The 13,124-nt window shown below is 35.7% G+C and overlaps 1 protein-coding gene across 1 annotated transcript; it reads left to right on the top strand.

Annotated features, from left to right (window-relative positions):
• Window positions 1-7,695: 7,695 nt before the first annotated feature.
• Window positions 7,696-9,055, top strand: LOC21409653 (transcription factor MYB44). The gene has a single exon (XM_010097982.2). The coding sequence runs from the start codon at window positions 7,805-7,807 to the stop codon at window positions 8,726-8,728; it is 924 nt and encodes a 307-aa protein (XP_010096284.2). The 5' UTR covers window positions 7,696-7,804; the 3' UTR covers window positions 8,729-9,055.
• Window positions 9,056-13,124: the final 4,069 nt, after the last annotated feature.

Here is a 13,124-nt window from a genome sequence, read left to right as displayed (position 1 = left end):
CATCCACGTTCCATCATCACCAACAAAATTATCAACTACAGTATCACAGGATCCACAGAAGTAAATCAAATTTACTATTCTATATCAATTATATATAGCAACCATTTATATTATTTTAAATAGAATTTTAAACCATTTTTTCCGTTTCAGCCCGCAACCAATACCAACACCACATATATTAACACCAACCACATTTGATCCATAAACTCCTACGCCCATGAAATCAAGCACAAGGTAAAACATGTTCAGTATAACAAATATTGTCCACTAATTTAAATATATATCTAAAAAATCTTTCACGTTTTCATCCCTGAATCAAGAACAATAAAACAATCTGAAAAGTGTCCAAGAACAAGATAATATAAATATTTCTGAAATCTTTATTTTACACGATATAAAATAAATATTTTTGACTTCTTTAACATTTATATTTACTAACATTTTTTTTTAACATTTCTATGTTGCAGTTGAAAAAAATAAGATGAGAGCGCACAACAACAACAATATATTTTACTTTCTACATATGTATATATACATATTCTTGCAGTTGAAAAAAATAAGATGAGAGCGCACAACAACAACAATATATTTTACTTTCTACATATATTATATACATATAAATATATTTTAAATAACAGTACTATATATATATATATATCTTTATATAAATTTCAAAACTATTATATGATGTATTCCGCAACAAAGCTTGGAATACAGGCTCATTAGAACTATAAAACATTTTATATTTAAATGATTTGTGATTTTCCAACTTTTTTGAGCTTTCTCCACTCTCCTCATCTCAAAACATAAGTAGCACAATAGTCAATTTTGCCGTCGACACTAAAAGTTTTTGTCAGATTCATGTGCATATTATCATAATTCATAGTTTGTCGTGATATGTGAACCATAACTAAGAGTTAGATTTTTTAAACTAACGCACTGAATTAAATATAACTGGGATATCAAACATAAAATTTTGAGTTAAACTAATATGTTAACTTTTTCATCTAAAATTTAACGGAACCAAATTTGAGACATTAAGTTTAAGATTTAAGTTGGTACATACACAGAGACTGATTATAAAAAGAAAAAAAAAAAAGTTCAAGAATCTTTATGAATTTAACTCTAAAAGTTTTGTGTGATGCATTGCTTTTGTATCTCGAATGCTTCTGACTCTTGTAATCATATTAGTACATGTTAAATATGGTTTATGTTATGCCATCTAGTATTGTTTCTTCAGACCTCCTATATATGCATGTCATACCAAGTATAACTTTTAATTTAGCATATTAAATATTAATGTCAACACACGCGTTTATTTTTAAAATAATGATGACACAAATTAATGAGGAAAAGATAAAGAACGAAAGGAAAAAAGAAACAAAATATACATAAAAATAAAAGTCCATAAAAAATTTCTGATCTTCATTCATAAAGTTACTTTGCAAACAATTACTTTACCCAGGGAATCATAAAAAATAACCAAAATGAAAAGGCTGTACATCTACCTCATGACTACATTTATTGAAATTAGTAATTCTGAATGTAGTTATGCAGTTTCCTCTACATTTTCGTTGCAAAATATGCATGTTTGAATTTAAAACTTAAATATATGTTTTTTGTTTCTTTTTTTAATATTGATTAAAATTTGGTTTATAATAGAATTTTGTTCAAGATTCGTTAAAAAAAAAAAATCTGAAATACGTGCCTAAGGCACGTATCCCATACTTTTTAACGTTCTTTGTTGATAATTAAAATATGTCTATACATCTGCTCTTATAAAAAGAGATAGAGAGAGCACATAATCTACTCTAACATTAGCAAAGCAGCATATGAAGGGAACAATGTAGTTGGTGATCCACTTTCTTGAAGTGATTGATTGTAATTCAAAAGAATCAAACTAATTTTTAAAATAAAATAACATCAAACTCATTTTAAAAGACAATACTAGTGTCGTTTTACCACCGTCCTATGCGCATAAATCTCCCAACGACTTTCTTTTTTTCTTTTTTTTTTTCCGTATGTATATATGTATTAAAAAGATCATGTTTATGTATTTCAAGAGTTGCCTGATAGAAGATCTATGATTCCTAGTTACATTTTTTGAAAGTACCGGGTTATATCAAGATCAAACATCTTGTAATTCATACAATTATACAAATCTGATATTTAGACATACACTCGGAGCAAATAATGTATTTTTGGTATCAAAGTATAAAATTCCTTACGTACTTCAACTCAATTTGTTATAGTTTTGTCAAGGAACTCCATAGCGAGCCTTGCATATATAGTAGCGTTACAATTAAGTGTACATTTACCAATTCAACATATGTATGAATATTAAAGTGCATATTTATATACAATTTATCAAAATTGTCATTTTTTTGGCTAAAAATTTATATTCTAGTGCTTCAAAGCTAAAGTAAGTTACACAAATCATGTTTAACGGTACCCATATAATGTTGGTTATACTACTAAACTATTATTGGACTTTTAGGCACCCATACTAGTGCATATTCCAAAAATAAACATTATAATTCTTATTTGGAATAAAAATCCATAAAAGAGGAAAGCGTGATATTCGCTATATAGTTAAGGCACAGAAGATTGATATGAAATTTCTGTAGAATTTATCTCTTTCTACTGTTCTTTTATTAGTTCTTGAGTTGTGTATTTTTGTGATTGTTGAGTATTATTGTGTAATAACAACAAACATTATGAGCAATCAAGGACAAGATCAGAATTGTATTCGTGGGGGTTCGTGATTGAGTATGAAAAATTATGCTCGTGAATATAAAGTATCGTGAGGCTTCCCGTTACGATTTTTAAATCGGTGTTGAATTAGAGATTCGTCTTAGGATTAGTTTGGTAGTGTTATAGATTTTTAAAAAATTGTTGTTAGTTGTGCTGAAAAAAAATGTTATAAAAAATATATGAGTGTTTGGTAAACTGTAATTATACAAATATTGATTCCAGGAGTATTATGAAAGTTTTATTAATTGTACTTCAAGATGATTATCACACAATTTAAAAGTTAAAGTTGTTTTTAAATTACTTCTGATTTTGACTGTAAATTCTTCAAAAATTCTTTAAGAATTACTTTTATAGCTTTTACCAAATATAAATTTTAACTATAAGAAGTTAAAAAATTAATTTTAAACTTCAAAAATCACTACCAATCGTACCATTAATATATCGTAATAGATGCTTCTGCATATGAAGTGATTTTTTTTTTTCCTTCAATCATGATTCAGCATTTTTAGTCCCATAGAAGATAAATGCTTGATTTTCTAGACTTTTCTCTTTTTCTCCCCCGTGATGGTGGTTGAGCAAAGCACATTATAAAATTAATAAAGGAAGCATCCTCGAGTCTTCTCTACCACGTGCAAATCGTTGTTATTATAAATTTATAAATATTCTCTCTGCAGGCCCACACTCCTATGCAATTTTTAACTGACAATGTACCTAATTAAACTGACACGTTTTAAGCTAAAGATGGGACTGTTCGATCAGATTCATCAAAACTTTTCCATAAAAGAGATAGGCTTTGATTCAGAAAGCTTGAAAAATCTTGTCTTATATTGGAGTTTAAACCCAAATTTTTAATATTTTTGTGTCTCGGATACGAGCAATTTGATTAATTCTTTACCATTTTGTAATGACGCAAACATGTGCACTGTCTAGGAAAAGCAACATCTTCATTGTTTAATACGTTAATTGTGCCACCAATATTGTGCAGAGGAAACATCCTCTCTTATTCATTCTCTTGTCTCCAACAGATGTAGAGGACAGATATCACCGGTGTGCATTTCTTTAGATTGAGTATAATTAAGGCATTGTTTGTTTTCAATTTGAATCCCCGGTTTTCTTCAAGGACAAGTTCTATAAAACCTTCCGAATTTTTGACATTGAAATGACATACACCCCAAATTTCCTTTTGTGTAATCTCTTCTCTATATATTTTGAAACTTTACCAAATTTTCTAATTATGTTAATTTCAACGATACATTAAAATGTTTCATTAGGGGAAAAGATTAATTAGTTACCCTAACAACAATAAATAGGAGATTTAAATAGCAATTAAAATTTTTTTCATACTTCATTTTGCTTTCAATGTACCTATTTGTTCCTTCCCTTTAATGGCAACGAATAACATCATGAAGAAAGAAAACCATACCTTGATCATCCTCATCTCAATGATCATTAGAATCAAAAGTTTCAATCACTAGCCACTATCCACATACATGATGTTGTGTGAGCAATTTCTAGAGCACCAGGGACGATCTCTCATATAAAGCATGCAAGGTGTTTATTAATACGGCGGGTTCAGTGGCCGGGAGGCATCAGCTTGCGTTGCATGCTAAGAGGCACTCGACTACTCAAATTTAAGGGAAAGGAATTCAAACTTTCACCTTATGGAGAAGTCAAGTGTGGAAATTACTATTAAATTTTGTTGCAATCACACTTTTTAGCCATTTTTAGAATAGTATTGTTACTTTTTTAGGTACGAAAAATACCGTATTTTAAAATTTTGCGGACGTAAAACCATATCAAATGTAGTTTTGGCATTATATGGAGAGCTACTTATGGTTTTAGAGAGCGGTATTATAGAAGATTGGAAAGAAAACACATAAAAGAAATAAAATGTGAGGGAAATGAATGAAGTTAATTTTTCTTTATAGTGTTTGGTAAAATGAGAGGAAAGAAAACATGTAATAGTCTAAATGACTATTTTATCAATTGTTTAATATTAATTTAGATTTTAAAATAGAGGTACAAAAGTAAATTTAACCATCAACGAGTGGATTTGAGTTTTTCTCTTAATATTAGAGAGATAAAAAATTATGGACCCCACTATAATTTTTTTCCATCCTATTTTATTTTCTCTCCTCTCTTCATTCTTACCAAACAACTAACTCTATCATTTTTCATCTAATGATCCTTCTACTCACTTCCTTCCTTTCACTTTTCTATCCTACCAAACATAATGTTAGTCTGAAAGGGATCTTTCGGCAGTTTTTAGAGTGATCATCAAGTAAAGTGAGAAAGGAGAGAAAACTAAAATGGAGTTGCAAACTTCTTCATCTTTCTTCATTTAATGTCATTGACTTGGTGGTTGTAGACTTAATTAATGATCGAATAACTATAAATATTGTTCTCTATATGTGTTTCATTTTTCTCTTCCTTCTAATTTTGTTCTTTATTTGTTAGATTCATATATGTTCAACAAGTATTTATCTTCAAAAAAAAAAAAAGCAAGTATTTATTTTCCGCAACACCCTTAAAAAAAAACATATGTGATGTGCACGTGTCTAATTCTGTCAAAAAAACTAACGGAAGGGAGAATTATCTCACAATTTTGAAGTAAAGGATAGTATTGAATCGTAATGAAAATTCAAGAACACATTGTTACAATTCTAAACGTTTGGAGAAAATTTATAATATTTAAAGGGCTTGGCTCGTCCCCTAAATAAATAAACAAATAAAATGAAGAGCTTTTTTTTTTTTTTTGTTGCTAATTGATAAAATGAAGATCTTTTTTCTAGAGTAAAAATAGGAACAAAGAGCTTTTTTTTTTTTTCTCTGAAATAGAAATAAAGTGATTGGTTCAATTACTTGTCGTGTTTCTTAGCCGTTACAAGATTTCCTTACATAGCTTCAAAGAATATTTTGAAACGATCACCCATTTCTTTTGGATAAAGGTGTTTCATCAGTTGATCAGACTTCAGAAAAAATAAAATTAACACACAAAAATTTACTAACAACAAAATAACATTTCTTCATTGGGATTATTTTTTTTTTTTTGTTCTTTGAGGTTATTTCTTCATTGGGATTTGATAAAAAAAATTGCTAAATTACCGAAAAAAAGCTAAATATTGTTTGAGAAGAAAAAGGAATGACATCTAATCGTGAAAAAATTATTTCCTCACATTTTCGTGAGGTAAACGTGAAGAATTTGGAAAGGCGTATGATTTGTAGTAAGAGCATGCTCAATTTCTTTGATAATAAAAAACACACGTGGAAAATTGGATACCTAATAAAATATGGAATAATATATGGCATAGTTGTAAATTATTTTATCAAAAAGAAAAATCTCATAACGCCATTATATTTACAATATATTCATCGTACTCGAATTTCCATTAATGAATTCATTGAATTCCTTGAAAAAAAAAAGAGAAACAAAAGAAATAATTTAATCAATTTGCATAAAAGTATAGAAAAGAGGGGAAGAAAAAAAAAGCAACGGCTACATAAGCAAAAGATGGGTTTAAATACTAAAATCTAAAATTTGACTAAATACAACGGAACACGTCGTTTGTCGTTCCGTTTTTTCCACAAACGAGACACAAAGTGGAATTTTTACGTAGTACGTACGAACAAAGGAAAATTAGTTGGAGCCCGTTTATTTTCTGTATTCATTCCTGATTCTGAATCATGATTCATGATTTTTTATAGTGTTTTCTCTCATAAAAAATACACGTAAAATAAAAATAGTTCTAAATCATAATTCTGAATACACGAACCAAATGAACACTTAGATTAGATTCAACAATCGACCACTTAATGCCTATCTTTTCAGTTAAACAATTGATTGAATACGGGATTATCTTCCAAATCTAAAGATTTGTTCAAATTAGTTTTAATAAAAAATAATAATAATAAAAAAGAACCCCAATCATGCTTAAAAAAAAAAAGAGCCAATCCAACTGCGAAGCAACTAAGACGGCACGTGGGGTTGTTACTTATGGGTGTCATCTTCCGTACTCGTTGACGTGTTAGAAAAAGCCTAAACAGTGACTTGCTTCCACATAATCATAGACATTTATAATAATAAGAGAAATATCCTCACCACCGTGACAGTATAAAAATACCGACTCTGACCCTTAATAAAGTCTCGTTTATTTTATCGATTTGAGTTTTCAGTTTTAAATTTTTACAATTTTTAAAAAATATTACATCTAATTTTTTCTGTTACAGTTAAAAACTCTTAAAAAATATCATATCTCAATTTAAATTAAAAATTTAAATCTATAAAACGAACGAGATCTAAGAATCTGTCATAGTTCGGTAACCGCCTCGTGTCGGATGACATATGGCCGTTAGTGTATCACCTGTGCGCCAAGCATACTGGCTGTACTGCCAGCTTGTCAGTAATGATCCGTTTTCCCATTCCACGACCGCTCTTGTCGTTTTGTCCACCTCAGCACTACGATGTTTTTTTTTTAAATAAAAAAATTAATATTTGAAGCGAAACAAAAATCCGTCACGTGATGCTATCCAGCCTGGTTGAGTCAAACTTATCCTGAAATCCCCCCCTTTCAAATCTCTTTGCGATCTCTCCTCTTTTCAGTTTGTCGCGATATTTTTAATTTTCCGTCTTCAGAGGAAAAAGCAAAATCGCTTTCAGTAACTTCCATAACTGCACAGGTCAAAACGGGAAACTAACCGTCCCTTCGAGAAGTTCCAAATTTCCCGAAATTTTAGTGACGGATTCTAAAAAATCTGCGCTGCGTACGTGGCGTTGAGCGGAGGTAATGTACAGCTGTATACTATGTAACGGGCAACCGAGCACTACCGCTTACCGTAACGCTCATTACCCGATTCGGTTAACCTGCTATATCTGTTACCCTAACGCTCTCTTTATAAACCACTCCTCTCCTCATTCTCACACGACAAAGAGGCCTCACCTCTCTCGTCTCTCTCTCTGCACCGCCTCTTCCAGTTTCTGTGAAAAATTTGTAGGTTCTTCTTCTTTCAACATTCGAGGTCGTTACTTTTTTCTAGGGTTTCGTTTGATTAGATGGATTTTGATCGAGGATCGACAATGGAGTCTTCGCAGAGAGATGATAAGGTAAAGGGACCGTGGAGCCACGAGGAGGACGAGTTGTTGCAGAGTCTCGTGCAACGATACGGCCCGCGGAACTGGTCGATAATAAGCAGATCGATTCCCGGTAGGTCCGGCAAATCTTGCCGGCTCCGGTGGTGCAATCAGCTCTCGCCGGAGGTTCAGCACCGCCCGTTCTCAGCCGAGGAGGACGATATCATCGTCCACGCGCACGCCAAGTACGGCAACAAGTGGGCGACGATCGCGAGGCTGCTCAACGGCCGTACGGACAACGCGATCAAAAACCACTGGAACTCGACCTTGAAGAGGAAGTGCTCGTCGGCGATCGATGACGGCGTGATGTTGCTCGACGCGGAGCTATCGATTCTCCGGCCGCGGAAAAGATTAGCGAGTGCGCCTCCGGCGTCGTTTTCCGGCCTCTGTTATAGCTCCAGCAGCCCTTCCGGATCTGACGCGAGCGATTCGGCGGCTCCGGTGACGTCTCTCCCTCGCGTGTTTCGGCCTGTGGCGAGAACCGGCGCGATCTTGCCGCCTTCCACGCAGGTCGAGTCTCCGAGCCAAAAGGACAACAAAATCATCGTAAACGACAGCTTCAGCGAGCCGTCGACTCTTCTCACTCTGTCTATGCCTGGAACTGGATCCGTCGAGCGCCCAAACCGTGACTCGGATCCCCACCGAGAGGTCAAAACGACGTCGGCGCAGCAAGAGAAGAAGAATGCGATAAGCTTTGGACCGGAGTTCTTATCTCTGATGCAGGAGATGATAAGGAAGGAAGTGAGGGATTACATGGCGGACATTGAAAAGAACCTCGAGGTTTCGCGCAGTGAAGGCGTGAGAAACGTCGGGGTTAAGCGCATTGGAATCACGAAGCTCGATTGAGAAACGGTCTTGAAACATTTTGAAGAAAGTTAATACTAGAGAATAGGAAATCCGAATAGGACTTTTGATCGGTTATTAGAAAAAGGTTAAGATTTCAGAAGAGGCCAGAAGCAAAACTCTCTGTTTTCTTGTTTTTCTGATTTTCTTTCCCTCCCGGAAAAAAAAATAATTTTGAGGCTGTACATAAATTAGAGAGGACAGTTAAAATGTGAGAGAGAGGGAGAGACAGAAAGACAGAATATATGCTCTGGAAAAGTGGAATTTTTTTGTTTGCTTCTTTTAATTTTTTGATGAAATTGGTAAACTATAAACACAATGAGAAATCGTCAGGCGTCAGTTCTTTAAGCGATATTCGCAAAAATAATTTTTCCGTCTTTTATTTTTTTATTTTTTTTGTGCTGCTACCTACATTCGATGCATAATCACACAAATCAGTTCTTTAAGCGATATTCGCAAAAATAATTCTTTCACTCCTTTTAACCATTTTAACTACGTATAAAAGGGCGTAATGAACTTTTTAATTTTGGACAGCGGAATATATTCGAATTACAAGAAACTTGTAGCTGCAGATTCCAAACCATCCTTTTTGTCCAGCGAGGAAGCAGCCAAAATGCATGACGTCATGATCCATTATATTATACAGTATGTATTGGACGGCGATAGTACAACTTTTGAACGACCCGCAAATTTTCGGTGAACCGTTGAAACGTTTGTTGGTTGTTGCCCAATATTCTCCCTGATTTCCCTCGTCGGTCGTGTATCCGTGATAGATACGTAACGGGATACTGTCGTGTTTGTTCTGGATTTGGCCAAATTTCATAATTGGAATGTAAATTGTTATATGGGAAAATGTGCGCTAACACGTCGGACGATAATAGCGTTCTATGTGGCTCTATGTTTGTCACGACAGATAACAGTCAATGTCTGGGCCTTATTTTCCTTCTAAATGGTTAGAAATGCTAAATGTACGGACGAATTCTTAGACCGCTGATCACTCAAGACCGTCGAGGCCAATATAACTTGCGCATTGGAAGCTCCACAAGAGTCAGTCAAGCGAAGAGCCTAGTTCTCTAGTATAGACGTCGAGGACATAATCCTGGTTACGGAGTGCCTCAATAAAGATTCCTGACACAGGCAGGTTGCACGCGAGGATTGATTATGAGTCCCTAAGACCGCTTGTAATGGACGGTTGAGGATTACAGAATCTGCAGAGCCGTAATAGGGGACAAATTAGATGAGTGAACAGTGCAAAAGGTGTTGACAAGTTATGATCTGAGCCCATAGGGTAGTAAGCCGCTCGAGTGGAAGGACCTACAAATAAGAACCGCCCACGAAGTAATCGTTAGGCTATAAAAGGGGAAGAGCCCCAAAGGATGAGGGGGATCCTTTTATGTAACTACAATAGAGAAAAAAGATATACAATACACAATGAATGTAGCTATTGATTAACAGAGTGAACTACTATAAAACTTACATGTCTTTTATATTCATTCAAGCACCACTTCCGCACTACTAAAATTATCATACCACAAACAACACTTTAGCAGTATTACACCAAATATATAACGTTCTCATGCCGGTAACCCAACAGAGTACTAAGAGATCACCCGGCATAATTCTGTTAGTGAAATTCAACCGTCAACATAAATCATCTTCATAAGCATTTTGGCCCTATCATAAAAGTTTGGAGACACAACTGAAACTTATTTTTTCCCCAGATGAAAGAGAGTCTACTGAAGTATGACCAATGATCCAGTCATAGAATAAAAGCAGTTTTTGCAACCACAATCGAGAAGAAAAGACACTTAAGTGTGAATGGTGTTTTTTAATACAAAATGCGTGAATGGTGTGTGTGTGTGTTTTTTTTTCTTACTCTACATGTTGAAAATTACAAAAAAAAATTTGAAATATTTTAGAAAGTAAAATCATTGTAACAATTTTTAGGTAACTTTGTAACATAAAACGTGAATATTATTATAATTATTATCATGTAATTTTTTTTTTAAAATTCATTAAACACTGTTTCAATACAAACTCTTATAAGCATGTTATGTAGTGTATTTTTTTTAATATATAACTAACAAGAGTTGTAAGACTTTTTATATCACGGCTAAACTCGGGCTCGTATGTTTATAAGTAAACGACATTGCTCTTGGTACCGCACTCGTCGCTTGGGATTTGTAGATTAGAGCACGATGCCGCCCTCACCTCGAGGAGTCAATCTTGTCGGGGTGCTGGTGGAGCCACAAGTTGCATACATTTCTGCATATGATGTCGTCGCATGAGGCCTCGCGCATTAGCGCGTCCTACCATTGTAGCTTCATCACCGACTTGTGGTTGGATCTCCATTGACGATCTTCTCGAATTTTTTGTGGATTATTCTAATAAGAACCATTGTTTTGGTGTTTTTCATGATTTTTAAAAATATTTTTGGTGAGAAAAATTAAATGCATGGCAATCGACTACCAATCTACCGAAACTTTGGTATTATGGCGGACTACCTCCAGGTGCATTGGTAACGGCAGTCTCTTGTTGATGACTATGGTTGATGGCTGAATTCCATCAACAGAAATACGCCGGGTTACCCACTGGTATCCCCTTGGGTTACCGGCTGGAAAGTAACGGTATATTTAAAATTATGCTATAAAGTATTTGTTGTGTTTAGTAAGCATGAGTGTAGTGCTTGAATGATAAGACACACGAGATTTATAGTAGTTCACTCTGTTAATGAAGAGCTACATCCACTTGTGCATGATATATTTCTTTTGGACTTGTTACAATGCATGTATATTCTCTCTATCCTTCAATACTCGAGAAGTCCATCCTCCCTTGTGTATGGGGCGTTGCCCCTTTTATAGCTCAAGCTTCCTTCGTGGGTGGTTTTTCTCCATAGGTAGAAGTACTCGAGTGGCCTACCTTTCTAGGCTCAGACCATAGCCCACTAATCACCTTTTAGACTGTTCACTCAGCCAATTGGTCTCCTATTACGGCTCTATGGATTCCTGTAATCCTTCACTGCCCACTGTAGGGCGGTTTAGGGGTTTACAATTAATGCCCGTATTGCAGACGTATCCCTAGACGCAACTTGGGATGTCAGGCTCCTTTTTTAAGAGTGTTCCCCTCGCCGTTTGCACTGCATAGACCTTATGTCCACTGACAGTCGACCCTTTACAGGGGAAGTATTGCTTTAAGTTCAACGGCACAACTGGTCGACGCCCTAATTTGGGCCTTTCTTTACAGCGTCGAGGGGAAGCGAGCTTCAAGCGTCGAGGGTTGTCAACGTTTGAGGGAGAGTAGGGCCACGTGTCACACTGTCACCGTTCCACATGTCACCCGCATTTTCCCACACAACAGCTGCTCCCCAGGTCGAGGGTTTCCTTTAGATAGCCTCGAGCTAGGTTCGGGTGTCTTTCTGTGCCCCAGGTGTGGGAACCTAATTCCGAGCCTTCTTTCGTAATGATAGTCTTGACGCTTCAGCTTTCCTCGAGGAACGTAACCGTCGCGTCAGTCAGTTCACCAGGCTGACGTAAGGCTTTATTTTTGAAAAAGCGAAGATGAGCCCTTTGATAGTGCCCTCTCACTTCCCCGCCTTCGCTTGTTGCCGTTAGATCTGGGCAAGATGCCCTTGTCGTTAGATTTTACTAACTTAATCTGACAGCCAGGGGTTCCTTTAAATACTCCTCGAACCGAAGCCATTTTTTTTACCAAACTTCTTGAACTGCCGTTATTCTGCCTGAGTTCTTTCTCGTAGACTCCTACTCGCATCCCTTACTCTCCTCAGTGCTTTGTGAAGCTATCTTGGAACTCGTCTTTGCCCATATTTCAATTTATAGGTAAGCTTTAATGATTGCTCGTTCGTATTTTGTTTTAATGACTCAATGTCTTTCCTATTGAACCATATGCATGTTAATACGTAAAATGTAGGGGATAGAGACCTTACCCTATGCTTTGCCTGACCCACGCAGGATAGTTTTTTCTGATTTCTGGCTGATTGTGGTCTCTAACTCCTGGGTTCAAATAAACCTCGGTTGTTTATGAACATTCACCGTTTACCATTTTTGAATGAATGGTCGACGTTTATGTTTGAGAGGCGCTTAGTGGTAATTGAGCAGTGGTCGTTTTAGTAGGGTCGTCGTTTACTTCCTCTCGACTTAGGATTTTGACTTTAGCTCCTTGTTCTTTTGTCACGCCCCCCCCCCCCCCCCCCCCCCCCCCACCCCCCCCCCCCCCCCCCCCAAACGGGGTGGGTGACATGGAGCTCGATTAGGGATTAATAAAGCAGATTCCCAGACAAGCCCCACTCAACTGCATTAAAATATTATTACATTACTACGGAATCCCGGAGCCTCTGACACACAGGGCTCCACCCCACAGGACATACAGTATTGTACATACA

Source organism: Morus notabilis, unplaced genomic scaffold (genome assembly GCF_000414095.1).
Source record: "Morus notabilis unplaced genomic scaffold, ASM41409v2 Scaffold115, whole genome shotgun sequence".
NCBI lineage: Eukaryota > Viridiplantae > Streptophyta > Magnoliopsida > Rosales > Moraceae > Morus > Morus notabilis.
This window is presented reverse-complemented; position numbering and strand designations above follow the sequence as displayed.

What these genes read in the sequence shown, in the direction of transcription:
- LOC21409653 (XM_010097982.2), top strand. Translation starts at nt 7,805, where the DNA reads ATGGATTTTGATCGAGGATCGACAATGGAGTCTTCGCAGAGAGATGAT.